Here is a 27527-nt window from a genome sequence, read left to right on the forward strand (position 1 = left end):
CCCCTGCAACGGCAAGAAATGCAAAACTTACGCCCACACCTTTTTCCACGTATGGAGTCAGCTATTAGGAGGGGGCATAGCTTTAAATTAAGGGGTGGGACAGATGTTAGGGGTAAATTCTTTACTCAGCGAGTCGTGAGTTCATGGAATGCCCTACCAGTAGCAGTGGTGGACTCTCCCTCTTTATGGGCATTTAAACGGGCATTGGATAGGCATATGGAGGATAGTGGGCTCGTGCAGGTTAGGTGGGCTTGGATCGGCGCAACATCGAGAGCTAAAGGGCCTGTACTGCGCTGTATTTTTCTATGTTCTATGTTCTACCTTCCCGCTTACTTCCCTCCAAGGGATCCTTCCATATCCGCCACAAATTCACCTGCATCTCCACACACATCATTTACTGCATCTGCTGCACCCGATGTGGCCTTCTATACATTGGGGAGACAGGCCGCCTACTTGCGGAATGTTTCAGAGAACACCTCTGGGACACCCAGAACAACCAACCCAACCACCCCGTGGCTCAACACTTCAATTCCCCTTCCCACTCCACCAAGGACATGCAGGTCCTTGGACTCGTCCATCGCCAGACCAAAACAACACGACGGCTGGAGGAAGAGCGCCTCATCTTCCACCTAGGAACCCTCCAACCATAAGGGATGAACTCAGATTTCTCCATTTCCTCATTTTCCCCTCCCCCCACCTTGTCTCAGCGTCAATTCTCCTGCTCCTTGGATGCTGCCTGACCTGCTGTGCTTTTCCAGCAACACACTTTCAGTACTGATTGGTTGACAAGTAGATGCTAATTATTCGAGGCCTTGCCATGCAGAACACACCAATTAATAATGACTGACAGTGAACTGTCAAACTTTGTTTGCACTTTAAACCAGGCAGATTGAATCAAATTGGTCAACATTGCCCTGAGAATTGAACCAGAGAATGGTTGCCACCTATTTTGTTGAGGCAAACAGATGGGGACAGATGTTTTTTCTGATTGCAAAGACCAGAGCCCTGTGGATTAATGTATGTTGCTCCCAATGTGCGCAAGTTGCCACATTGCTAGTCTGACCGACATTCCTAAATTAGTTATCGAGCAACGTCTTTGCACAGTCAGAATTATTTAGCAATTGTTGTCCAACTTGCAGAATCGCATCAAATGTTGGACACTGAGAATTTTGCAAGTGTATGCTGGTTGGGTAAAATCCAAGTCATCATTAATCGGTGTAGATATTTTCAAACCAACCTGTTCAGAAATGCTATTACATATCTCTAGGATAGGTCGTACTTTAATCTGGATCTCTTGGCTCAGAGGAAAGAACATTATCACTGCACCATTAGAGCCTTTTAGTAGCTTTTGTATTATCCACGACAGTAACTATCAATCGGGGTCTACTTGTGAACAATCACTGCCCTCCTCTTTCAGTATAATTTTTTTTTGGATATTTCTTCTGAATTGTTCTGTTGAATGCAATCGGAAAAGCTTTAGCAAAATGTATTTTTACAGCAAGACTCAAGTTCTGTACTACCAAACAACTATTTAAAATATTTGTTGACCAGCTATGTAGTTATTTAGTATATTGATAGATTTCATAATCAATCTCAGTGAATGTTGAAGAGGCAAGAAGTTCTGTTGTTTATCAAACCATAAAAACACCTCCATAAACTGGAGTACATTTGTACAAAGGCTGTATTATCCACCCACTCACAAATACAAGTTTCTAATGTGTGCACAGAGATTATTATTGTAGAGACTGCAGATAGAGGGTCAGTTATGGCACAATGTGTAATGTGATTACAGTGCTTAATTCAGTCCCATCTGATCAGTTATAATCTCATGCTTTGTAATGTCAGTCAGTTTGTTTTGAAAGAATTAGGTAATTACTCAACATTTTATATCCGTTTCTTTATAAAGCTGGACTAAAATTTTAAAAAAGTGAGCGTTGAGACAACAAACGAGCAGCCCTGATATGCAAGCCTAGTCCAATCCATCAGCTTGGGTTCCTGTACCTGAGTGCAAAATATCCTTGCAGTAGCATTTCAATCCTAATTGCTGAATTTAATCATAGAATCTCTACAGTGTGGAAACAGGCCCTTTGGCCCAATAAGTCCACACTGACCCTCCGAAGAGTAACCCACACAGACTCATTTGTCCTACCCTATGTTTACCCCTGACTAATGCATCTAACCTACACATCCCTGAACACTATGGGCAATTTAGCATGGCAAATTCATCTAAACTGCATATCTTTGGACTGTGGGAGGAAACAACACAGACACGGGGAGAATGTGCAAACTCCACACAGACAGAGTCACCCGAGGCTGGAATCAAACTTGGGTCCCTGGTGTTAGCAGTGCTAACCACTGAGCCACCGTGCTGCCCTAATGTGCTTTGAAGTGCAGAAGCATCCAGTAAGTGCATTGCAAAATGTGCATGAGATACCTTTGATGAATTAGTTGCTAACATCCATGTTTGCAAGGCACATGCATCTGTAAGGTTCCCTGACATGTTGTTGCTGGATGTCTGAATTTCTTAGAATAATATTCACATTATCTTTCATAAACTCATATTACATCTGATAGTGTTGCACTCATGCCAGCCTAGAAAGTAAGCAATAGCTAACTGGTAGTTTCAAAAATTTGACAAAGTTGTGAAAAGCAATGTTCTTTTATTAACATTAATCATTGGGAGAAAGTGAGGACTGCAGATGCTGGAGATCAGAATCGAGAGTGTGGTGCTGGAAAAACACAAGAAGGTCAGGCAGCATCCGAGGAGCAGGAGAATCGAGGTTTTGGGCATGTGGCCTTCATCAGGAATGAGGCTTGTGAGCTAGGGGGTTAGAGAGATAAATTGAAGGGGTATGGGGCTGGGGGGAAAGTAGCTGAGAGTGTGATAGGTAGATGAAGGTAGGGGCAATGGTGATAGGTCGGAGAGAAAGGTTGAGCAGATAGGTGGGAAGGAAGATGCACAGGTACGACAGGTCGTGAGGGTGGTGCCGAGTTGGAAGGTTGGATCTGGGCTAAGGTGGGGGGGAGGGGAATGAGGAAACTGGTGAAACAATGCTCTTGTATTAACATCAACCATTGCCCATGCAAGCTGATGCTCTTTTCCAGTTGCAACATCTTCTCATTCCAATCAACTAAGGTTGACACTTTAGATTCTTCCCTTCACCAAAAATTGTGCTCCAAATTTCTAACCCTCAGAAATCTCTTTACATCCATCTACTTTCTTCCTCCTTTTAGGAACTATGTTTTCCCACTCTATTACTCCCTCTCATCTCCCTTCATTTCCATCTATGTCTTCTATATTGGATAAGTATGGCTGCAAAAAGAGTGGTTTGGACCCTTCTCCTATCAACTTGCCTGATTACTCTTTGTATTGTAGTGAGAATTCCATGCAAGGACTGCCACAAACACTACGTAGGACAAACAGGAAGAAAGTTAGCCACCAGGATACACGAACACCAGCTAGCCACAAAAAGACATGACCCCCTCTCCCTCATAGCCCTACACACAGATTAAAAAAAAACACCATTTCGACCGGGACAACACATCTATCCTGGGACAAGCTAAGCAAAGACATGCCAGAGAATTCCTAGAGGCCTGGCACTCCAACCACGCCATAAACAAGCACATAGATCTAGATGCCATCTATCAACCCCTCAGAAAACGAACAGGAAATGACATCACCACAAACCCCAGGAACCCCATCCAGGAGAAAGATATAAATAGAAAGCAGGAGACAACAGCTTCGCTTCACTTGGAGGTTGCCACTGATGATGTTACCTCGTCAGGTAATGAAACGTCTGGATATCAAACCTACAGCTCAGTGAGCAAACCTACACCCTGAGAATTCCTAGTTAGAGTATTCAGAGACTATATTCACCACTATTAACCTTAAGAACAATGTTGAAGGGTAATGCAGCTAAAAAGGCCAAGTTTGCTAATGTTGTTCAGATCTTTTACACTGAGCGTCGGTATGTGTAAGGCTCCAAAGCCAATGGACTCAGAACTTTTCTCCTTTTCCTTTAGGGATCATTTCCAGGGAACTTGCAGCTAGTTTTTGTCCTGCGACCTTCCCGTTTCATCCAGAGGACTATTGCCGACATTGGCATCAGGCTTCAACGAGATGATTTTAAAATGAAGGTACCGGTAAGCATATGGTTTTATTTATGCTCAGTATTCATTTCATTTCATAGAATTTATTACATTATGTAGAATTGCATAATTTTTACAAAGTTACAGAGCTGTTACAGTACAGAAGGAGGTCATTCTGCCCATTGTGCCAGCACCAGTTTTATTACCTAGTGCCAATCTCTTGCCTTTTCCCCATATCCCTACACACCATGATTATCTAAAATCAAATATCCAATACCTTCTTGAGTTCATCAATTGAACCGCTTCCACCACATAGCTAGGCAATGCATTCCCTACCTTAACAACTTGCTGCGTGAAAATGCGGGATAAAACAGCCTGGTCCATTAATATTTATATTGTCCACATAATGCTCCGCCAACCAACTTCACCTAAACCCATCTGCAAAGATTTTTTAAAATTAACCTGTTCAGATGTGTTTTTACACACCTCTGGAGCAGTAGGCACTTAAACCCAGACGTCTTGGCACAAAGAGCCCTTCTGATCTGTGTATCCTTGCAGTCCTTTCTTCCTCAAATACTGATTTAACTTCCCCTTTAGAAAACTGTTTTGTTGACTCTTTATTTTATTATTTATGTTTATGTTTTTAACAATGATTGGACAGAGAGTAGTCATGGTCAATACGGTCTTCAGACTTAAAGGTTAACTGTTTTAATTGACTTAGTTTAAATTGATGGAAACGTTGCTGCTGTAAATTTCAGTCACTTTTATAGTTGAAGGAAACTACAACTATATATATCCATCATTAATTTATTGTAGCATTTATTTACATATCGTGAATCCATCAGAATAGAGGAACAAATAAACAGGTGGCTTCAGATTAGAATGGACAAATCTTTATTATGATCTTGGTGGAATATACTATTTGAGAGTTTATGCAAATAAGTATTCTTTGTGAATTATGTAATCTTCATAAAAATTGTGTTTCTTGATTAAAATGCACTAGCAGAATGGTGGCTTTACATGTTTCACCTGTCTTTCTATTTTTCTGTTAATCACAATTTTTAGGTAACCTAGAATATTGTATATTTCAGATGAGTCATAGTGCATCAATATTGTGAAGAATCTAAGCATTATGTCTGTTCCAGTAACATGTAGATTCAACATTTCAAAGGGAAATATACTTCTCTGTCATGTTATCAATAATTTACTTTGATTAGTAATAGCATAATTTTTTGAAAATTAATTGTGTTTATTTATCCAGTTATAGTATAGGATTCTATAAACCTTTGACACAGTGGACATATGCCCTTGGAAATATTTGAGCATAGTTTAAGGTTTATCATATCTAGACCAAGCAAGACAACAAGCTGGTCATGCACAATAAAAAGTTAGATAGAACATTATGAGCAATTTTAGCATTTACTACCAATTCCTAATGGCCTTGAAAAAATGATAGTGAACCTTCTTGAACACTTGCCATTTGTGCAGTGAAGTGACTTCCATACTACTATAAGGTGGGGAGTTTTTGGATTTTGACCTACTTACAATGAAAGCATGATGATGTACTTTAAACCAGGCTAGTGTAGGATGTGGAGGAGATCTTGTAGTTCTTTGTGGTCCTGCACATGTGCAATCTAGGTCATTGAGATGACAGGTTTGGTAGGTACTGTCAAGGAAGGCTGGATACCTGCTTTTGTGCATTGTGTCAATGGTAAACTAACATGGTGTGCTGGTGATGAAGAAAGAACAGTTCAAGATAGCAAATGGGGAGTCAATAAAGCAGACTGCTATTTCCTGGATCTCCTGACAATTGATGGGCTTCCACTAATTCAGGGAAGCAGAGAGTGTTCCATTATACTCTTGTTTTATGCCTTGTAGGTGATGGAAAAAAGTATTTAGGGAGCCAAGAGGTGAGCTGTTCACCATATAATTCCCAATTTTTGATCATGCTCTTCAACTCCAGTAATAATGTGGCTGGTCCAGTTACATGAATGGTCAATTGTGATATCCAGAATGTTCATGATGGATTCTATGATGGGTGATGCCATTAAATGTAAAGGGGAAATGGCTGGTGCTTGGTAGTCATACAGTATGAACATTACTTATCAGCGCAAACCTGAATATTATCCAAGTCTTGCTGTATTTGAATACAGATTGCTTTATTATCTGAGGTTTTGCAAATGGAACTGAACAGTGCAATCATCAACAAACATATTCAGTTCTAGTCTTACATTAGAAAGAAAATCTTTGATTAAACATCTGAAGATGTTTCACCTTGGACACTGCCCTGAGCAATACCTACAGCAAAATCATAGAACTGATAGGATTGGCCTCCAAAACCCACAACTAACCGTTTCAGTTGTGCTAGGTATGACTCTGGGCAGTGGACAGTATTTTCCTCATTTCCATTGACTTCAACTACACTCCTTGATACCACACTCAGCCAAATGCTTTGATGTCAAGGGCAGTCACTCACCAGTGCAATTCAGATGTTTTAGCCATTTTTGGAGCAGGTCTGTAACAATTTTCAGAGTTGAGTAGCCCTGGCTGAGCTGGAAGGTTCATTTTCAGAAGTTGCATCACCATAATAGGTAACATCTTCAGTGGGCCTCCAAATGAAGCACTGGTGGTGTAGCCGCTTTCTATTTATATGTTTGGGTTTTCTTGGGGTGGTGATGTCATTTCCTATTGTGACATAATTTCCTATGGTGATGTCATTTCCTGTTCTTTTTCTCAGAGGGTGATAAATGGGATCCAAGTCAATGTGTTTGTTGATAGAGTTCTGGTTGGAATGCTATGCTTCTTGTGTGTGTCTCTGTTTGGCTTGTCTTAGGATGAATGTGTTGTCCCAGTTGAAGTGGTGTCCTTCCTCATCCCTACGCAAGGACACTAGTGAGAGAGGGTCATGTCTTTTTCTGGTTAGTTGATGTTCATGTATCCTGGTGGCTAGTTTTCTGCCTGTTTGTCCAATGTAGTGTTTGTTGCATCTGAAAATGAACCTTCAAGCTCAGCAAGCAAACCTACATCCAGAACATCAACCTGAGCTAAAAATCTTCTCAAAACACTGGAACCTAAACTATTGATCATGTAATAGAAATAAAATCTACAACTTTTTTCACTTTGCTGATGATTGAGAGTAGGCCAATGTAGCTGTGGTTGGAATGGTTGAATTTATAATATTCTTTAGTCAACCTATTCAGAAATGTTTTTACACACCTCTGAAGCAGGTGGGACTTAACCAGATCTCCTGATCAAAGGTAGGGACATTAACACTGCACCTCATGAATCCTCAGTGCAGTGGAATTTATCTTGCCTTTTGTAGATAGATAAAAGCTGGGGGTGCTGCAACTGCTACTTTGCTTGGTGGGTTTGGTGAGATAATTAGCTGCATATCAATGAGGCTACATTTGCAGTTAAAATGTTTGTTAACAAGCAATAATCCTTAACTTGCTGCTGCCTAACAAGAACCTTGCCTTGACATCTGGCTGTTGCATGATAGATGCAGCAAGTTGCTCCCAAGATGAGATAGGCCTCTTTGGACTTTTCACACGATTCTGCCACAAATCTTGCCTAAGGCCCCTGTAAGTTTCTTGCCAGTAAGATACAGTCCTACATTTCTTCCTCATCCCACCTTCCAAATGGATTTATTATTTTTAAGTCATCATTCTTCCTATCAGGTTTTAATGGTATTATCAGGTATTCTGGAGATTCAACGATTTATGTTACAAGCTCAGAGAAGTACTCAACTGATGATAGCTTTGAACTTTGCCATGTATAAATTTCTACAGAATCCAGTGGTTTGCAACATCAAGCTCAGATCAGATGTGAAATGCTTTGTTTTTGCTTGGATTTGGAGTCATCACTCTTAGATTGTTCAAATCACAGTATCACAAAATTTTGGAAGAAATATCACATTGAACACAGTTAATTATTTCACAAAAATTGTAAAAGTTTTGAGAATATTGGTTAGCTGCCGGTTTCCCTTATAAAATGCGCATAAGGCAATTTGAAACATCTCCCACTCAGATGATCTTGGATTTGCATATTATGCTTTTGGCTGACCACAGCATGTAGAAGAAATCTAAACTGAACAATAGAATAATGTATACAATGTTCACATGCCTGAGCATTATTGTGCATATATCATAGGCTGATGTAACAAAAGGAACTTGATCCTATCTGACCCCTTTCATATACAGGGCTTTAAAATTCTGTGCAAAATATTGGATTTACCTGTCATATAAGTAAATAGTTTCATAAAAAATCCTTCATTGTCTAGGCTAATGCTTAAGTCGTTCCTTTACGGTATGTTTCTGAAGTGTTTTATAGCAACATTGCTATCTTCAATGCAATGTATAGCTATAGATTGTTTGAATCCGACGTAATGGTGCCTTTGTTTTTCAGATATTTAATCTGGTTGTGTTTTATTATACTGCCTTGTGGAAAGTTAAGAACAATTTGATGGCTCAAAAGCTACTTCTCATTGCCTCTGTTGCAGATTATCATGTTAAATACTATAGCAGATCTACACAGCTATATTGAAAAAAGTCAACTGACGAGAGATTTAGGAGGTACTCTGGAATATTGTCACAATCAGTGGATTCATCATCGAACTGTGAGTGCAAAAATATAAATTTTGACTTTTTTACAAATGATTAACTTATCATTGTTTTCTTCTCTTTTGTTATTTACATGTTTACGGTACTGACTTTTTAAATCAATTTAGTACCCATTTTCAAATCGCCTTCCCTTCTAAAGATATGACTACCAACAAAACAACTTCCAATAAAATCACCTACATAAATACCTAACAGTGGTGCTTTCTTGAAATCTATATATTTTTATACATTTTCCTTGAATTGTGACAACTGTAACTTCTCCCCATAGACTTTACAATGAAATGTGATTGCTTATAAGTTTGAAAGCCACATCTATATTGCCATTCTATGTTGTTCTATTTACAGGTTATGCCTGAAAATACCACTTGTTTGCTTTATTTCATCCTTTCCCAAATGCATACTCAACCTTCATTTGTAAATAACTGCAGAAATAAACCTTGTTGCATCAGGCACTATCATCTTGTTACAGTTGAGAATATCAAGAGGTGATCTGATCAAAGTCCTAGGTCATTTTGTCTTTCATTCTGTATGTATTATTTTAGCCCCTTATCTCACATTATCGATTGCCGTCTTTGTAAATTTGCAATTAATGGAAACTTTGACATATTTAGTTAGCTTATATTGATATTAGACAAATCACCATTAATATTAAATTGCACAGCACTGGCTTTCAAACATCTCAAAATTTTAACATAAAACAGATGCATAGCAAGTAAAACAAGTTACTGTAAAAATGAAAGAGAGTGTGTTAGCCTTTATGTTATATGGTTTTACTGAAATTTCATGTATTTATTTTCAGGCTATAGAAAATTTTGCTATGACAGTGAAAGCAACAGCACAGTTATTACAGTCATTTGGCACTGAACTTGCAGAGACGGAGTTACCCAATGATGTTCAGTCCACAAAACTACTGCTCACAATTCACACAGAAAAACGCAATGAACTAAAGGTAATAGGTGTTATGGTGGTGATGTGTGCCATTACTTCCAATTATCATGATAATTATAAGGAACAACTTGTTTTCTTATGGGAACGATTTTATATCTATAAAAATAGTGGTGCAAAACCAGTTAAGATGTTGCTTTCTGACGATGCGTACAAGGTAATACTTAAGCCTAAAAATTACCATGAGCAATTGAGCAAATGCATGCTTTAAACATTTGGAAGATGTACCTTGACTATTTTAGTAGAGTTATTACTTAATTCAAAAGTTTGTATATCCTGTGATGTCTGTTCCTCCTATCAAGTGGATGACCTCACATTTTTCCATATTGTATTCCATGTTCTTGCCCATTCAATAAGTGTGTCCAAATACTCTTAAAACCACTTTTCCTTGGATCACACCTTCCTCCACTTAACTTTGTATTACATGAAAATTTGGAAATATTACATTTGATCTCCATGTCTAAGTAATTCATATATAGCTGAACCTGATTACTGAACTTTTTATCACTCCACTAGTCAAAATCTACCAACACAAGAATGGCCCATTTATTCCTACTGTCTGATTACTATCTGTCGACTGATCTTTACTCCATGCCAGTACATTACTTCTCTCCTAAGTACTTTAATTTTGCTCACCAACATCCAGAGGAATCTGATCAAAAGTCTTTCAGAAAATCCAAAAATACTACATCCATCAACTCCCCTTTAACAATTTTGTTCAGAACAGCCTCAAAAAAACTCTAACAAGTTCATCAAACATGAATACCCATTCAGAAATCCATTGTGACTGTGCCCATTTGATCTTTATTATCCAACTGTCAAGTTATCATATCCTTTATAATAGATTCTAGCATTTTCCTGACTATTGATAAAAGGCTAATGGGTCTGTAATTTCTTCCTTTCTTTCTCTCTCACTCCCTTCTTAAATAGAGGAGTGACATTTGCTAGCTTGAAATCTGCAAGAATCATTTCAGAATCTACAGAATTTTGAAAGATGATATTGCCAAGCTGATTCAGCGTGCTGCGTGCATGATGTGGGAGGTCAGGGACACTGATGGTGTCTCTGGCTCCTATAGCTGTGGAAAGTGTGTACACATTCAACTTCTGAAGGAGTATTTGCAGCACTGAAGAAAGAACTAGATGACCTCAGGCTCATCTGAAAGAATAAGGATTTTCTGGACAAGACCTTCAGCGAGGTCATTACACCAAGCATAACAGAAGAGGGAAGAAGGGAGATGACGATGAGGAAGGAAGGGATGATTCAAGTACAAGAGACCCCGGGGGAAGTACCTCTTGTGAACAGGTTGAATCTCTTGGAAACTGCTGAGACAGACGACAATGCCAGTCTGAGAGGCAGACAGGTCTGCTAATCGAAAATTGGCATGGAGGCAGAGCTGAGGAGTCAGACATCATGTAGAGCCGTGGTAATAGGGAACTCAATAGTGAGAGGGACTGAAAGGGGCTTCTGCGGCAACAGGCGGGATTGAGGATGGTGTGTTGCTTACCTAGTGCCAGGATCCAGGACGTCACCTACAGAGTGCAGGGAATCCTCAAGGGCAAAGATGAAGAGCCAGATGTGATGGTGCACGTTGGCACAAATGATGTCGGGAAGAAGAGGAAGAACATTCTACAGTAGGATTTCAGAGAACTTGGAAGAAGGCTGAAAAGCAGGACTTTCAGAGTGGTTATCTCTGGTTTGTTTCCGGTTCCTCAGGCTGGAGAGGACAGGAACAGGGAGATAATGGACTTGAATGTGTGGCTGATGAACTGGTGCAGGAAGCAAGGATTTAAATCCTGGGATCACTGGGATATGTTTTGTGGTAAGGATAAATTATACAAGAGGGACGGGTTACACCTTAATAGGTAGGGGACCAGCATTCTGGCAGGCAGGTTTGCCACTGCAACACAGGTGTGTTTAAACTAAGTAGTGGGGGGGGAACAAGCTGGAAATTCAAGAAGGAAGTTAAAGGGAAAGTGAGAATAAGAGAAGTTAAGAAAGACAACAGAATCAATGGAGCAGAAGATTCAAGAAGGGATCATACAGTATGGTCAAGTGAAATAAGGATTGATAGGAGGGGTGAGGGGAGTAACAAATTAAGAATATTATATATGAATGCATGAAGCATAAGAAATAAGGTGGATGAGCTTGAGGCTCAGTTGGAAATTAGCAGATATGATGTTGAGGGGATAACTGAGACGTGGCTTCAAGTGGACAGGGCTTGGGAAATGAATATTCAAGCCTATATGTGCTATCAAAAGGACAGACTAACAGGCAGAGGGGTGGGGTGACCCTGTTGGTGAAGAATGATATTCAGTCTTTTGCGAGGGGGGACATAGAATCAGGAGATGTAGAGTCAGTATGGATAGAGCTGAGAAATTCTAAAGGTAGAAAGACCCTAATGGGAGTTATCTACATGCCCCCAAATCTGTCTGGATGAAGGGCGTAAGTTGAATAAGGAGTTGAAATTGGCATGTCGCAAAGGTATTACTACAGTTGTTATGGGGAATTTCAACATGCAGGTAGACTGGGAGAATCAGGATGGTACTGGACCCCAAGAAAGGGAGTTTGTGAAGTGCCTCCGAGATGGATTCTTAGAACAGCTTGTAGTGGGGCCTACCAGAGAGAAGGCAATTCTGGATCTGGTGTTGTGCAACGAACCGGATTTGATCAGGGACCTCGAAGTAAAGGAGCCATTAGCAGGTAGTGACCATAATATGACAAGTTTTAATCTGCAATTTGAGAGGGATAAGGGAGAATCGGAAATGTCAGTATTGCAGTTGAACAAAGGGAACTATGGAGCTATGAGGGAGGATCTGGCCAAAGTTCAATGGTTCAATACCCTAGCAGGGATGGCAGTGGAACAATAATGGCAGTATTTCTGGATATAATGCAGAAGGTGCAGGATCAGATCATTCCGAAGAGGAAGAAAGATCCTAAGGAGAGGAAGGAGCGGCCATGGCTGACGAGGGAAGTTAAGGACTGTATAAAGATAAAAGAGAAGTATAACATAGCAAAGATGAGCGGGAAGCCAGAGGACAGGGAAACTTTTAAAGAGCAACAGAGTCATAGAGGATAACTAAAAAGGCAATATATAGAGAAAAAAAGAGGAACTAAGACAAACTGGCCAAAAATGTAAAGGAAGATAGTAGAAGCTTTTTCAGGTATGTGAAAAGGAAAAAAGATGGTTAAGACTAAAATTGGGCCCTTGAAGACAGAAACGGGTGAATTTATTATGGGGAACAAGGAAATGGCAGAAGAGTTGAATAGGTACTTTGGACCTGTCTTCACTGGGGAAGACACAAGCTGTAATAGTGGCTGATGGACCTAGGGTAATGGGTGAAACTGAAAGGAATTTACATTAGGTAGCAAATGGTGTTGGATAGACTGTTAGGTCTGAAGGCTGATAAGTCCTTGGGTCCTGATGGTCTGCATCCCAGGGTACTAGAAACCAGTGGTTCTAGAAACCATGGACACATTGGTATTCATTTTCCAATATTATATCAAATCAGGATCAGTTCCTGCAAATTGTAGGGTGGCTAATGTTGTCCCACTTTCCAAGAAGGGAGGGAGAGATAAAACCAGTTAGCCTGACGTCAGTGATGGGAAAAATGCTGGAGTCAATTATAAAAGATGAAATTACGACTCATTTGGATAGCAGTAACAGGATAGGTCAGAGTCAGCATGGATTTACAAGGGAAAATTGTGGTGACTAATCTTTTGGAATTTTTTGAGGATGTAACTATGAAGATAGACAAGGGAAAGCCAGTGGATGTAGTGTACCTGGACTTTCAGAAAGCCTTTGATAAAGTCTCACATAGGAGATTAATGAGCAAACTTAGGGCAAAATGGTATTGGGGACAAAATATTGACTTGGATTGAAAATTGGTTGACTGACAGGAATCAAAGAGTAGTGATAAACGAGTCCCTCTCGGAATGGCAGGTGCTGACCAGTCGGCTACCACAAGGTTTGGTGCTGGGACCGCAGCTGTTTACAATATTAATGATAAAGATGAAGGCATTAAAAGTAATATTAGCAAATTTGCTGATGACACAAAGCTGGGTGGCAGGGTGAAATGTGAGGAGGATGTTATGAGAATACAGGGTGACTTGGACAGGCTAGGTGAGTGGACGGATGTTTAATGTGGATAAATGTGTGGTTATCCACTTTGGTGGCAAGAACAGGAAGGCAGATTATTATTTAAATGGAGTTAAGTTAGGTAAAGGGGAAGTACAATGACATCTAGGTGTTCTTGTACATCAGTCAATTAAAACAAGCATGTAGGCACAGCAGGCAGTGAAGAAAGTTAATGGCATGCTGGCCTTCATAACAAGAGGAATTGAGTATAGGAACAAAGAGGTTCTTCTGCAGCTGTACATGGCCCTGGTGAGACCACATCTGGAGTATTGTGTGCAGTTTTGGTCTCCAAATTAGAGGAAGGACATTCTGCTATTGAGGGAGTGCAGCATAGGTTCATGACGTCATTTCCCAGAATTGCGGGACTATCACATGTTGAAAGATTGGAGCAACTGGGCTTATAAATACTTGAGTTTATAAGAATGAGAGGGGATCAGTTTGAGACGTATAAGATTATTAAAGGATTGAACACTCTGGAGGCAAGAAGCATGTTTCTGCTGATGGGTGAGTCCAGAACCAGAGGACACAGTTTAAAAATAAGGGGTAGGCCATTTAAAACAGAGTTGAGGAGAAATGTCTTCACCCAGAGAGTGGTGGATATTTTTTTAGATTACATTAGATTACATTACAGATTAGATTAGATTACATTACAGTGTGGAAACAGGCCCTTCGGCCCAACAAGTCCACACCGACCCGCCGAAGCGCAACCCACCCATACCCCTACATTTACCCCTTACCTAACACTACGGGCAATTTAGTATGGCCAATTCACCTGACCTGCACATCTTTGGACTGTGGGAGGAAACCGGAGCACCCGGAGGAAACCCACGCAGACACGGGGAGAACGTGCAAACTCCACACAGTCAGTCGCCTGAGGCGGGAATTGAACCCGGGTCTCTGGCGCTGTGAGGCAGCAGTGCTAACCACTGGGCCACCGTGCCGCCCAAATGGATATATGGAATGCTCTGCCCAACAAGGCAGTAGAGGCCAAGTCTCTGGATACTTTGAAGAAAGAGATGGGTAGAGCTTTTAAAGTTGGTGGAATCAAGGGTTGTGGGGTTAAGGCAGGAACAGGATACTGATTGTGGATGATCAGCCATGATCATAATGAATTGTGGTCATGGCTCGAAGGGTTGAATGGCCTACTCCTGCACCTATTGTCTACTGTCTATTGCCACCTCTTTCAACACCCTGTGATGTAGAGTTTAGGTTCCAGGGACTTAGCATTTTTCAGCCTCATTTATCTCTCCAGTACAATCTTCTTATTGATTCTAATTTTCTTCAATTCTCCGTAGTCAATTGAATCTCTAATTCTGGGAGTTTACTTGTGCCTTACTCTGAAAACAATCACAAAGTAATCATTTAGTTTCTCTGCCATTTCTGTATTCCCCATTAAAATTTCTCCTGACTCTACCCATAGGCTCACATTCATCTTAGATTCTTCTTAGATTTTAGATTTTGCTATTCATCTTAGTCAAACACTTCCTTTTTACATATCTATAGGAGGTTTTGAAGTTTGTTTTCGTGTTTTTTTCTTCTAGGTTGTATTCATATGCTTTTCTCCCTTTCTTGGTTTCTTGCTCCTCTTCTGCCATATTTTAAAACGTCCCAATTGTCAGATTTACTAACATTTTGGCAACTTTATAAATCTTTTCTTTTAATCTTATACAATCCTTAACCTTCTTTGTCAACCACAGTTCCATGACCTTTTTTTGAGATTTTGCACCTTGAAGGAATATATAATTACTGTGAGGCATGTAATATTTTTGAAAGAACTATGCCTACATTGTCTATGTACAGGTTGTTAAAGAACATTGCTGATGTCCAGTCATGCCTTTTAACGTATTTTCGTAATCCACCTCAATTAATTTTTGCCTCATTCCTTCATAAGTTCCATTTTCCAAAGGGCTTCTTTTTAAATTTATTCATGGGATGTGGCATTGCTGGCTGGCAATCATTTATTGCCTGTCTCGACTTGCCCTTGAGAAGATGATGGTGAGCTGCCTTCTTGAACCACTGTAGTCCACATGCTATAGGTATCCAGCAGACTGTTCCAAAACGCCAAGACTAACACACTCTAAAAAACTTGCCCTCCCCAACTTTAGTGCTCACTTGGTTTACACAGTCTATATGCAGATTGAAGTCATAGAATCATGGAAGTCTGCAGCATGGAAATAGACCCTTGGGCCTAATTTGTCCATGCCACCAAGTTTTCAAAAATAATCTAGTTCCATTTACCTCCATTTGGGGACAAGCCTGAAACGCCAATTCTCCTGCTCCTTGGATGCTGCCTGACTGGCTGTGCTTTTCCAGCATCACACTCTCGGCTCTGATCTCTAGCATCTGCTGTCCTTACTTTCTCCTACTAAATCCCTTTCTACCTGTTCAAATGTTTCTTAAATGACAAGACTGTACTTGCTTCCATTACTACCTCTGGCAGCCCATTCCAGACTCTCAATACCCTCTGTGAGAAAAGAAATTGCCCCTTTGGACTTTCTGTATCTCTCTCTCCTCTCATCTTAAACCTATGTCCTTACGTTTTAGACACCCATGATAACTGTTGTCCATGCTACATATTTCTCCCATCTCCTGATTAATATCATGCCTCACATTACAACTACTATTGGTGGTTTATAAATAACTCCAACCATTGTATGCTGCCTCTTGCTGTTTCTTACAAACAGATTCCATACATTGTTCTTCCAATCTGAGATCCTCCGTTACCAATGTTTTGATCACCTCTCTTATTGTCAGCATAACACCAGCTGATATAAACAAGGAATAAAAGTAGGCCTTTCAAACCTGCTGTGTATTCAGTAAGACCATGGATGACCTGATTTTAACTTCAATTCTACATTCCTGCATTTTCCAATAAGCTTTCAGCCCATTGCTCAGTTGGTTGGACAGCTAGTTTGCAAAGCAGAGTGACACCAGCAATGAGGGTTCAGTTTCCATTCTGACTGAAGTTACCATGAAGATCACACCTTCTTGACCTTGCCTCTTGTCATAGGTGTGGTGACCCTCAGGTTAAACTCATCACTTATTCCTCTCTAATGAGAGAGAAGCCCTATGGTCCTCTGGGTCAATTGTGATTTTATCATACCTTTTAATCAAGAATCTATCTACCTCTGCCTTAAAAATATTTAAGAATTCTGCATCCAGTGCCTTTTGAGGAAGGGAATTCCAAAGATTTACAATTGTTCCATCTGTTCTTCTTAAACTTTGAATATCTTTGAATATTTAGTCTCTAGTCCTGGTCACTGTGCAGTTATGTTTCTGTAATGGAAATTAGATCATACCTATTTAACTCTCATTATACCATTTGATCATCTAACTTGTAAATGCTGAATGCATTCAGGTAGAGTGCCCCTAACATGATTTTGTTAATTATATTCCGAGCATATGAAGCATACTTGATGTTTGGTTTTGTCTCTCCTATATTCCTGTCTCCTCAGCAGCTTTTTTAACTTTGTGTTACGATTTTTCTTCCTTCCAATTTGATTTACCCCTGCCATTTCCCTAAAATCTGCTTTGAGGACTTCACACCCCTTCTTACCTTTGGCGTTGGTACTAATGGGGACCACAACTTCTGGCTGGTTCCCCTCCTTCAGAAAGTCCTCCAGCCATTACAATATATCCTTGACTCTGACACCAGGGAGGAAACATATCATCCTGGAGTCATGCCAATGCTGCAGAAATGCCTGTTTTCTCCCCTGGCGATGAAGGCCCCTTTCACTACCATCCTTCCATTCTTCTTCTTCCTCCACACACACACACACACACACACATGTATGTCTTGGATACATGGCATGTGATGTTCTGCACATACCACTGGATTCCTTTTGCCTTCATTAGCATACTATTTACATTCAATCTTTCACAGAAATTAGTAAACCCTTTACAAATATGGCAAAAGAATGCACACATTGCATTGTATATTCATTCGGATAATGCACAGCATTAAATAATCTAAATGTCATCCAATGCTGTTTTTTTCCAAAAATTGAAATGTCATTTCAAAACAGCAATTACCGAGCCTTCGCTTTTGTTTTTCAGGAGAGACTGAAATTGGCAGTAAAGGAAGGAAGCACTTTACTAATATGTATTAAGGAACCACTTACTAAAAATCCCAATTATGTGCTGAATTCTGATGAACTGGAAAATATGGCTACAGTTGAAAGGTTAGTGACAGCATCAACAGCAGAACATTTTCTTTGCTGCACAACTATTATTTACAATATGATAAACCTTATTTAGTGATAACTGAATTCAGATGATTTTTTTGTTTAGAAAATTGTGTTATAACTAAAACTGCTTCTTTAATGTTTCTTTATTGTCTTTAGATTAAAGTGATTCCACATCAAATTCATTTCTATTGAAGATAAAAGCCAACTCATTATTATATTTGTTCCTTCTTGCATTCATTCACTAAACAAATTCAGCGCATAATTTGTCAGTTAATAATACAGCAAGTTTCGTTAGAAATTTCATAAGATTCCAAGCGAAAAAGGGCTTACTAACCCATCCAACAGTGTCTCTGCTTTCTTGAAAAAAGAATGTTGAGAAAAGACCGAAGAGACATCTTCAAAACTATGAAAGGTTTTGATGAAATGAATGTAGAGAAATGTTTCCTTTTGGAAAAGTAGAATGAAACAGGATGATAGACAAGGATAAATCCAATAGGGAATTCAGAAAAACATCTTCACCCACAGATTGTACTGTAAATCTTCCTATCATTTGCAGCCAATATAATATAGTTAAAGACAAATTATGCAAGCATATGAGGGAAAAGGGAATAGGTGGTTACAGAGCTAAATTCAGATAAAATTGTGAATTAAGAAAGAAGTGCAGACTTGCTACTTTTTATGGTTTATAAATGCAGAAATTTCTGTTTTTACTTTAAATTGCACTTTAAGTTCTAAAAACAGACTTTTTTCATCTTAGTTTTATACTTAATTTAAATAAAAATGAGTTATTACAGAAGTGTTCAATAATTTGTAATAAATTATTCTGTGATATCAATTGGGCGAAGTTGTAATTCTTTGGTATTCCCAAATTTTGTTTGTGATAGACTACTGATGCAATTGGATGAAACTGAAAATGCCTTCGACCAATTTTGGTCAAAACACCATCTCAAACTAGAACAATGCCTGCAGCTTCGTCATTTTGAACAAGACTTTCGGGAGGTACTTTTCACCCATTATACAGGATATTGTCTTTTGTGAGATGAATTGTTATTTTCTATAGATTTCAAGTGTTCAATTACTTGTATAATCTCTATTGAAACATGCATATTTTGAGTTGAAAAAATTCAATTTCTTCTTTGTTAAAAGTAGAACATTTAAAATATCCATTCTGCACGCTGCAATTGATGTATGAAGGTATGGCCATAGAGGCTCCATTCTCCAATTCTACACATGCATATCAGGTTTAATACAGAAATAAAATTTCCACTAGCCTGTGAGAATGCCACAAAATATCCTTTCTTTCCTCTTGAAACTAAGCAAATACCATGTCTATTGGTAGTACTGCCAAGGCTGCAGAGCTGCTGGCCACTGGACTGCATAGATACCTTAGAAAGGCAGTGGATACTTTTGTCTTTTTTTTTCATGGGATGTGAGCATCATTGGGAATATTTGTTGCCCATACTCATTGATGCTGAACTGAGTGGCTTGCTAGACCTTGTCAGAGGGCATTTAAGAGCCATTGACATTGTTGGAGATTGGAGTCACGTTTAGACCAGACTAGCTAAGCATGGTGTATCTCCTTTACTGAAGGGCATTAGTAGAACAAGTGGGGTTTTGCAAAAATTGGTGGTAGTTTCTTGGCAACCATTATTGAGAGTAACTTTATATTCCAGACATATTGATTGGATTAGCAAATTTTGAGATTTGTATCTCAGCTTGAGGTTCTAGATGTAAGTTTGCTTGCTGAGCTGTAAGGTTCATTTTCAGGTGTTTTGTCACCATGCTAGGTAACATCATAAATGAACGTCCGGTGAAGCACCAGTGGTATGGCCTGCTTTTTATTTATGTGTTTAGGTTTCCTTGGGTAACCTAACTCACATCCATATTGAATATAAAGTCCACCAGCTACAATAATGGGATTTGACCCAGGGCTTTAGTTTGGCCCTTGATTATTCCAGTGACATTACCACCATGTCACTGCCTCCTATAAATAGTTGACTTCTGCTATGTATGTAGTTGAGAATGCTGCCCCTTTAAGAGAGCTCATCACATCACCTAGAGTGTCAGAGCTTGGGTCCAGTGTAGAACTGGCTATGGAGGTGTGAAGATTATCAATTTGCCATTTGTTCAGATTACTGTTTGTCTACCTGGTATATAATTTCTGGTCCTAAAGGAAGTACCAATATAACAATTGGCAATGAGAGTGAGATTTGGCCCATAACCTATGCAAATGGCATTTATTGTCCCGAGGAGGCATTGTCTGGATTTCAGAAATGGCATAGGATGTCTAACTGAGAATGGTGATCATGACAGAACTTTGGTGCAGATGACACCATGGAGACAGTATGCTAGCACAGCTGGTGAGGGAACAGCTAACAGGGGAGCATGCACCAAGGACACTTGGGCTGTGAATGTCTATTAGACTCAATTGGCGGGAAAACAAAATGGCAGTCCAGTTTAGGATGATGGGACTGTTTGATGAAGAGTCAGAAAATTGGACTTTATATATGGAATGCGTAAATTTGTCCTTCAATACGAACAAAATGGCTGAGGACATCATGGCACCAGTTTTCTTAGGTACCTTTGAAACCAAGATCTTTGCAATTTGAAGGAGTCTGCTGCAACAAGAGCAGCCTCTGGAGAAGACATTCCAAGAGCTACTCAAACTGTTAGGAAATTATTTTGCATTTAAGCCACTGATGATTGCAGAAGATTTCTGTCTTTACAAACGAGTACAGCATGAAGGAGAGTTATTTGCTAAATTCATGGCTGCCTTAAAGTGGTTAGCAGAACTTTGCAAATTTGGAGGGTTCCTCAAGATACCTTGTGGGATTGTTTGGTTTATGGCCTTTGACATGAAGCCATCCAATGGAAGATACTAATAAGGGGAGATCCGGATTTCAAGGCAGTTTTGAAATTGCAACTTCGATGGAATTGACCTCCAGCAAAGCAACAGAATTTGCTGATGACGACCTGGTGCACCAAGTACTGGAAACTCAGCATGGTGCAAGTGAAGGAGATAGGCAGAAGTTATTTTTGGTGGCTGAATATGGGCCTCCAGATTGGGAAGAAAGTGGGTTCATGCAAATCTTGTGCTTCAATAAAATGTGGGCCTTCCAATATTATCCTTTCACCATGGAAATAACCTCAAACAATATGGCAGCAAATTCAGGCCAATTGCACTATACCACTAGAGGGACAGATGCTACTCGTGGTCATGGATAACCACTCCAAGTGGCCTGAGGTGATCGTCATGATGTTGGTATCAGCAGAAGCAAGGATAGACTGACTGGATGAAATATTTGTTAGGTTCAAGAGCTCTGAATAAGTCATGAGTGACAATTGTGCACAGGTTATGGCACAAGGTTTTGAGGAGTACCCGGAAAATCACAGAGTCAAACATGTGAGATCGGCTCCATATAGCCCATATAGCTGTTGTCCTTAATGTTCAGCCGCCAGCTAAGAACCATGTTTGACTGTAGCCAGAAGACACCAAAGAGGTATCAGAGCAAAATCAAGAAGGACAGATGGCCAGAAAGGTGGGGGTATTCCAAAGAGGAGAGAAGTATATGTCTGGGAAGAAATAGATCTCAGCAGTTGTGGGACTGTTGTTGTATATGGTACAGATAGGGATGAATTGGTCTGGAGCAAATATGCAGACCAGCTGGTCACTGCACCTCATCAATGTGGGAATGTCCTCAGAATTCTGAGCCAGTCCAGATGGGACCAATGATTTTGACTGAGTCATGTATCTGTAAGCCACATTTGGCCATGGCCAGGGACAAAACAACATCAGCATCACAGGGCAACCAAGCCACAGAAAAATCTAGCTACAGGAACAACAGAACCCATGAAAACAATCAGATGAAGCAAGATTCAATAGTCCACATTTAGCATTATTGTAGCACATAAATATGCGCACTTTTTATTTTTAAATTGTTTATCTTTATGTTGTGATTGACTGTACAGGTTTCAGTTCTTCTTTTTCATGTTTTCAGGAGGCGGAGGTACTGACGCCAGGTACTGAACCTCCAGAATATTTCACCCTAGGCTATTAATTTCTGTTTGTATAGAAAGAGAATGCTGTTAAGTTATATGATCACACCTGTATTCGATGTCGATCAGGCAGTTATATAATAAGCATACATAACATGCACAAACAAAAATATTAGGTTTCAAATGTGTTCTGGCACTAATTAGAATTTACACTCAGCCCAGACAATATAAACACACCTGTTCTTAATTGCATGCCCTTTCATACTGACTTACTATACTTTATATATTTGAACACCAGTTCAGAAAACAGGGAAAGCATAGTCACTGAGTGTTTTTAAGGTGGTGGTAGATAGATTATTTTTGGCAAGGGAACATAAATTATTGGATCTAGATTGTAGAACTGAGAACACAAACATTTCTTATTGAATGATAAAGCAGGTTCAAAGGGTATGTCCTATTTCTGCTCCTAATTTGCATGTTTATATATATATATATAGGTGCCAAGATTCTCAAATCTGAAGCAGGAAATTGTGGATTCAAGACCCACCCTGAAGATGTGAAAATAAATGCATTCCAAAATGACATTCCAGGGCGTCAGCTCCTTTCTCTCCTTACAGATGCTGTCAGACCTGCTGAGATTTTCCAGCATTTTCTCTTTTGGTTTCAGATTCCCGCATCCGCAGTAATTTGCTTTTATCCAGGTGTTTAACCCACTGCCACCTCTCTTCCAGGAATGCCTATCCTGAAGAAGTACTGCTCTTCTCTCTGACAGGATTTTCGTTTGTCTCTCTCCCCCTGTCCACCTTCACTGCTTTCCTTCTCCCTCTCAGTGTTAGACAAGGTATTTACTCTCTCTATCCACTGTCATTATCACCTCTTTATTGCTACCTTTGCTTCTGGAGCCATGACTCGCCTTTTCTCAGCCTAGTATAAATACCTCCCTATTTCTCCCTTTTTTTAGCTTTGACAAAGGATCAGTTAGACTCGAAACGTCAGCTCTTTTCTGTCCTTACAGATGCTGCCAGACCTGCTGAGATTTTCCAGCATTTTCTCTTTTGGTTTCAGATTCCAGCATCTGCAGTAATTTGCTTTTTTCCAGGGTGGTATTCTGGAATGCTGCTTTTTAGTGTTCCATGGCACTATTTTAAAGAAGTGCAAGGAATCTATTCTCTTTGTCCTTGTAATCCCTCAAGCAAGATTACCACAACCATCTCATTGTCATCACATTGCTGTTTTTAGGAGCTTGTTCTGTCCTTTCTGCATTACAATAGTGCTAAATTTGAAAAATGCATATAGGCAGAAAAGTACTCTGGGAACCTCTTGAGGTTTTTGTATAAATTCAAGTCTTTTTTTCACAAAATACACTGGTCTCATGAAACAAAGTTGTTGAAGCTGATTACTGCAACAATATCTGGCGAAAGGCTTTAATCACTGTGCAAAATGTAAAAGCTTATGATTCATATATCTTCCTAATCTATATATGGGCTGGAAATGTGTTGCTGGAAAAGCACAGCAGGTCAGGCAGCATCCAGGGAACAGGAGAATCGACGTTTCGGGCATAAGCCCTTCTTCAGGAATCAATGATTCCTGAAGAAGGGCTTATGCCCGAAACGTCGATTCTCCTGTTCCCTGGATGCTGCCTGACCTGCTGCGCTTTTCCAGCAACACATTTCCAGCTCTGATCTCCAGCATCTGCAGACCTTACTTTCTCCTAATCTATATATGGATCTCCCATTCTCATTTTTTTGTCGTTATCCTATGATTCACATCAAGAATTGGTGCCAATTCCCTTCCAAATATTACCACAATTTCAGAATTTTCTCATAGAGTCATAGAGATATGCAGCACAGAAACAGACCCTTCGGTCCACCTTGTCCATGCTGGCCAGATATCCCAACCCAATCTAGTCCCACCTGCCAGTACCCCGCCCATATCCCTCCAAACCCTTCCTATTCATATACCCATCCAGATTCCTTTTAAATGTTGCAATTGTACTACCCTCCACCACTTCCTCTGGCAGCCCATTCTATGACCTCTCCCAAACAGGTTCCTCCAAGATCAGTTGTGAATTTCACTGTTTATTAATTTTCCTAGATGCACTCCGATGTCCAGCGATGCATGAATTCAACAGCAAAGGCAGTAACTGCATAGGTTCACTGCTGTGTCAGTGAGAAGTGTGGGGTTTTCTTTCTCTCTCCCTCTCTCTCTCTTTCCTACACAGACCAAATGCTGCCTTTGTCTGTTCCACTCCCTTTTAAAAGTGCTGTTGTTTTGACTTTTTTTTTCTTCAAAGTTCCAAAACGATGCAACAGTATATAAAACAGTAATTGCTGCTCCTGGAATTCAAGGAAAACACCTAGAATACCTCAATAAAAGAGCAGCCTGTTGCATCCAGAAATGTTTCCTGTCCTCCATCTTCGATTACCCAGAATCCTGTTCTTACACTATGATATTTAATAAGGCAACCACCCTGTCCTTCTCTATTTTTTATGAAAATGATAGAAGCAGGTAAATTTCTGAAACACAAAATAAAATTTAATTGTGCCTTCTCATGATTTTAATCCTCATGTTGGCCATGGGTTTTTAGTTTGTTGTCCTAACTATCTTTATTCTTAATGTATGTAACTAAGAGGTTCTTATCGAACTGTTTTATAGTCACTGTACTGTGTGAAGTACAACACAAATTTCTGACTTCTTCCTGCTGAATAAAAGAAGGGGTGGAAAATGAGAGTTTAGGAAGGAACTTGATGAAAGTTCCACTAAATTTCTCAGCTGCTGAGACTTTACAGGTGCTTCTCTTACATTTGTATCTCTCAGATAATTTATAGCTCTCTCGTGTTCACTTGCTTACACTTAGTTTTGATACAATTCCTTTCTACAGAAATTTCACCTGCTTCTGAACTAGCTAATGCTACTAGGTAATCAACAATCATCTTTAACATGGTTAATTTTAGCTCCATTTATGGTAGTATCCCTACCCAGCTCCAAGGGGACTTGCTCCAGAGGTTCGTAATAACATCTCTAAACAAGTTGATTAGGATAAACATATCAATTTCTTTTCAAAATTGGTTAATTTTCTTGTGTGTCTCTCTTAAACTCGTTCATTAAACATATAATTCTTTGGAATAGAGCGATAGTCACTTCAAATACTTGAGTATAACAATGATCCTTTGGGGAAACACTTGCAAATGCATTCACTCAGTCTTAAAAGGGGGGTGAGTTTGTCTAACTGCAGATGTAATTTCTGTTTGTGCATGCCAAGAGGCTGAGTTTCTTGTGAATGTCACCACAAAATTGCAAAGAGCAAGAAGAAAACAAATGTCATTTTCAAGCAACAGAAACAGCAGCCTGTCTAATACTGGCACTACCTTAATATCCATAAGTTTACTTTATCCCTCTCCCACTCTCTCCCAGCCTCCAAATCTTCCCGGCCTTCCCATAGTTCTCAGGGAGAAGGAGACTGGCTCCCAGTACAGTACCCCTCCCCTGCTCCAATGTCCATGGAGCAGGCCCCACGACATCACTCCCTACCCCAGGATACCCTTCACTTCTGCTGCTGGTCTGGTCTCCCCTAGTTCTGCTCCTGGCACTGCAGTGTCACATTCCAGCTGTGGTACAAACCTCTGCTTCACCTCCCTGATCCCTCCATGCTGAATGTGGTGGTGTCATTAGCACATGCACAGGTGCTTTCTGAAATCCAGCCTGTCATTATCAGGTGATGACAATAGCTATGTTTGTGCATGTGCAGTTGCCATATTCCATTACGGATAATCATTTCTAGTAACCCTTTATCAAGTGATCAGTATAGGGATGGGGAGTGGGAAGCCCTCCATCATGCCTGAGAGATACTGGCCTATAAAATTCTCTAATTTACCCATTGGTCTAACATTCAAGAGGAATATGTTTATTAGATCTATCAACACATTGCTTTTATCAAACCAGGACTGACCAGTCTCCAATTGATTTCAAAATAACTGCAAGCTTTAGCTCTTGGCAAATTGCTGGATGAGCACTTCACCTTTCAAACAGATTATCTTTAAGCTCTATTGATTAACTTGAGGATTGTTCAGGGATTCCTTATCCAGATTGATAATTTCTAATGATGAACACTAATGTACTCTTACAGCCATGCAGTAAGGCATAACTTTTGCTAGGGGCACCGCAGTTTCCTCCCTAGCCTCCGCAAAGTCCCGGGATACACTTCAACAGGTCCTAGGGATTTATCTACCTTAAAGCTTTTAAGACTTTCAGAACATCCTGTAATTCTTTAATTCCTATCCCCTACTCGTAACTGTAATCCTAACTTCTTAACCAATTCAATCAGCCAACCTTGAATATTCTTTGGAAATCATCTTTCGCCTCCTGAAAAGTTGTAGTAAGCCATTTTAGCATAATAATGCACAAGATACCTAGTGTATTTCCTTTTAACTCTTTGCAATTATTAATGCAACACTTACAGTTAAACAATATTTCCATTGGGTATCTTAGACCTTACGAGTTTTATGCGACAACTGAGGCTGTGGGATTGCAGTGTCACTCTAGATCCACCATTCCATGGGTCAGAACATAAAATTGAAAATTTCTAGTTGCTAGGATAACCAATTAAATACCTCATCCATATTGAATTTTAAACAAAATATATTGAGCCACCATATTTCCTAAACAGAACTGAGTTGGTCAAAACACAATTTTGTTCAATAAAGATGCAGTGATTAATTACTATCCACATTCAGTATTATACAAATATGAGTGTTCATCTCTGTAACTGTGCCAACACACACACTCACTCACCCATACATCAGGAAAAGAGCAGTTTTCTCTGTCAAGACTGGCTTACAGAAAAAAAAAACACTTTAGCCAATGTGTTGTTCTTCAAGGCAAATAAATAACGCATAGAATATTCCAGGGTCTGTTGTTCCAGCAGTTGTGGAAAAGTCATTCATCGCACACAATCTCTGAAATCTTGCAAGCAGGTTTTTCAGGAAAAAACATTTTTAAGTTGTTCTTTCAATTATTCTTCTAAAAAGAAAAACTTGGTGTCACCTGAATAAATGGGGAAGGTTTTCATTTCAGAAATGGTGAGATCATTGCACAGTTTGATTAAAACAGGCTTTCTTCAACTCAATTGTTCTTAGCAGATTTTCCTCCAACTCAGCCTGTTCTAAGTAGACACCCCTCCAAATCAAACAGATAAAACAAGATCAGATTGTAAGTTTGCTCACTGAGCTGGTAGATTTGTTCTCAGACTTTTCGTCATCATGCTATGTAACATCATCAGTGAGCCTCTGGTGATGCGCTGGTGTTCTGTCCCACTTGCTATTTATGTGTCTTGGTCAGTTGTGGGAGATATCACTTCCGGTTCTTTTTCTAAGAGGTTTGTAAATGGGGTCCAAATCGATTGGTTTGTTAATGGAGTTCCGGTTTGAATGCCAGACCTCTAGGAATTTCCGTGTGTGTCTTTGTTTAGCTTGTCCCAGTATGGATGTATTGTCCCAGTCGAACTGGTGTCTGCGTGTATGGATGCTAGTTTTAGTTTGTCACCTGTACCCTAATCT

General features: G+C 39.8%; 1 protein-coding gene across 7 annotated transcripts in view; it reads left to right on the forward strand.

Annotated features, from left to right (window-relative positions):
* mcf2l2 (MCF.2 cell line derived transforming sequence-like 2) overlaps nt 1-27527 on the forward strand; it is a 396698-nt gene that overhangs the window by 162531 nt on the left and 206640 nt on the right. For 6 of the 7 annotated variants that reach the window (XM_043702332.1, XM_043702335.1, XM_043702330.1 and 3 more), the window contains exons 5-9: nt 4024-4143; nt 8588-8704; nt 9508-9657; nt 17846-17970; nt 18861-18975. In XM_043702332.1, the coding sequence (XP_043558267.1) occupies nt 4024-4143; nt 8588-8704; nt 9508-9657; nt 17846-17970; nt 18861-18975 (627 nt within the window). The remainder of the gene's footprint in view (nt 1-4023; nt 4144-8587; nt 8705-9507; nt 9658-17845; nt 17971-18860; nt 18976-27527) is intronic. The other variant, XM_043702331.1, reaches the window with a different exon arrangement.

Source organism: Chiloscyllium plagiosum, chromosome 13 (genome assembly GCF_004010195.1).
Source record: "Chiloscyllium plagiosum isolate BGI_BamShark_2017 chromosome 13, ASM401019v2, whole genome shotgun sequence".
Taxonomy (NCBI): domain Eukaryota; kingdom Metazoa; phylum Chordata; class Chondrichthyes; order Orectolobiformes; family Hemiscylliidae; genus Chiloscyllium; species Chiloscyllium plagiosum.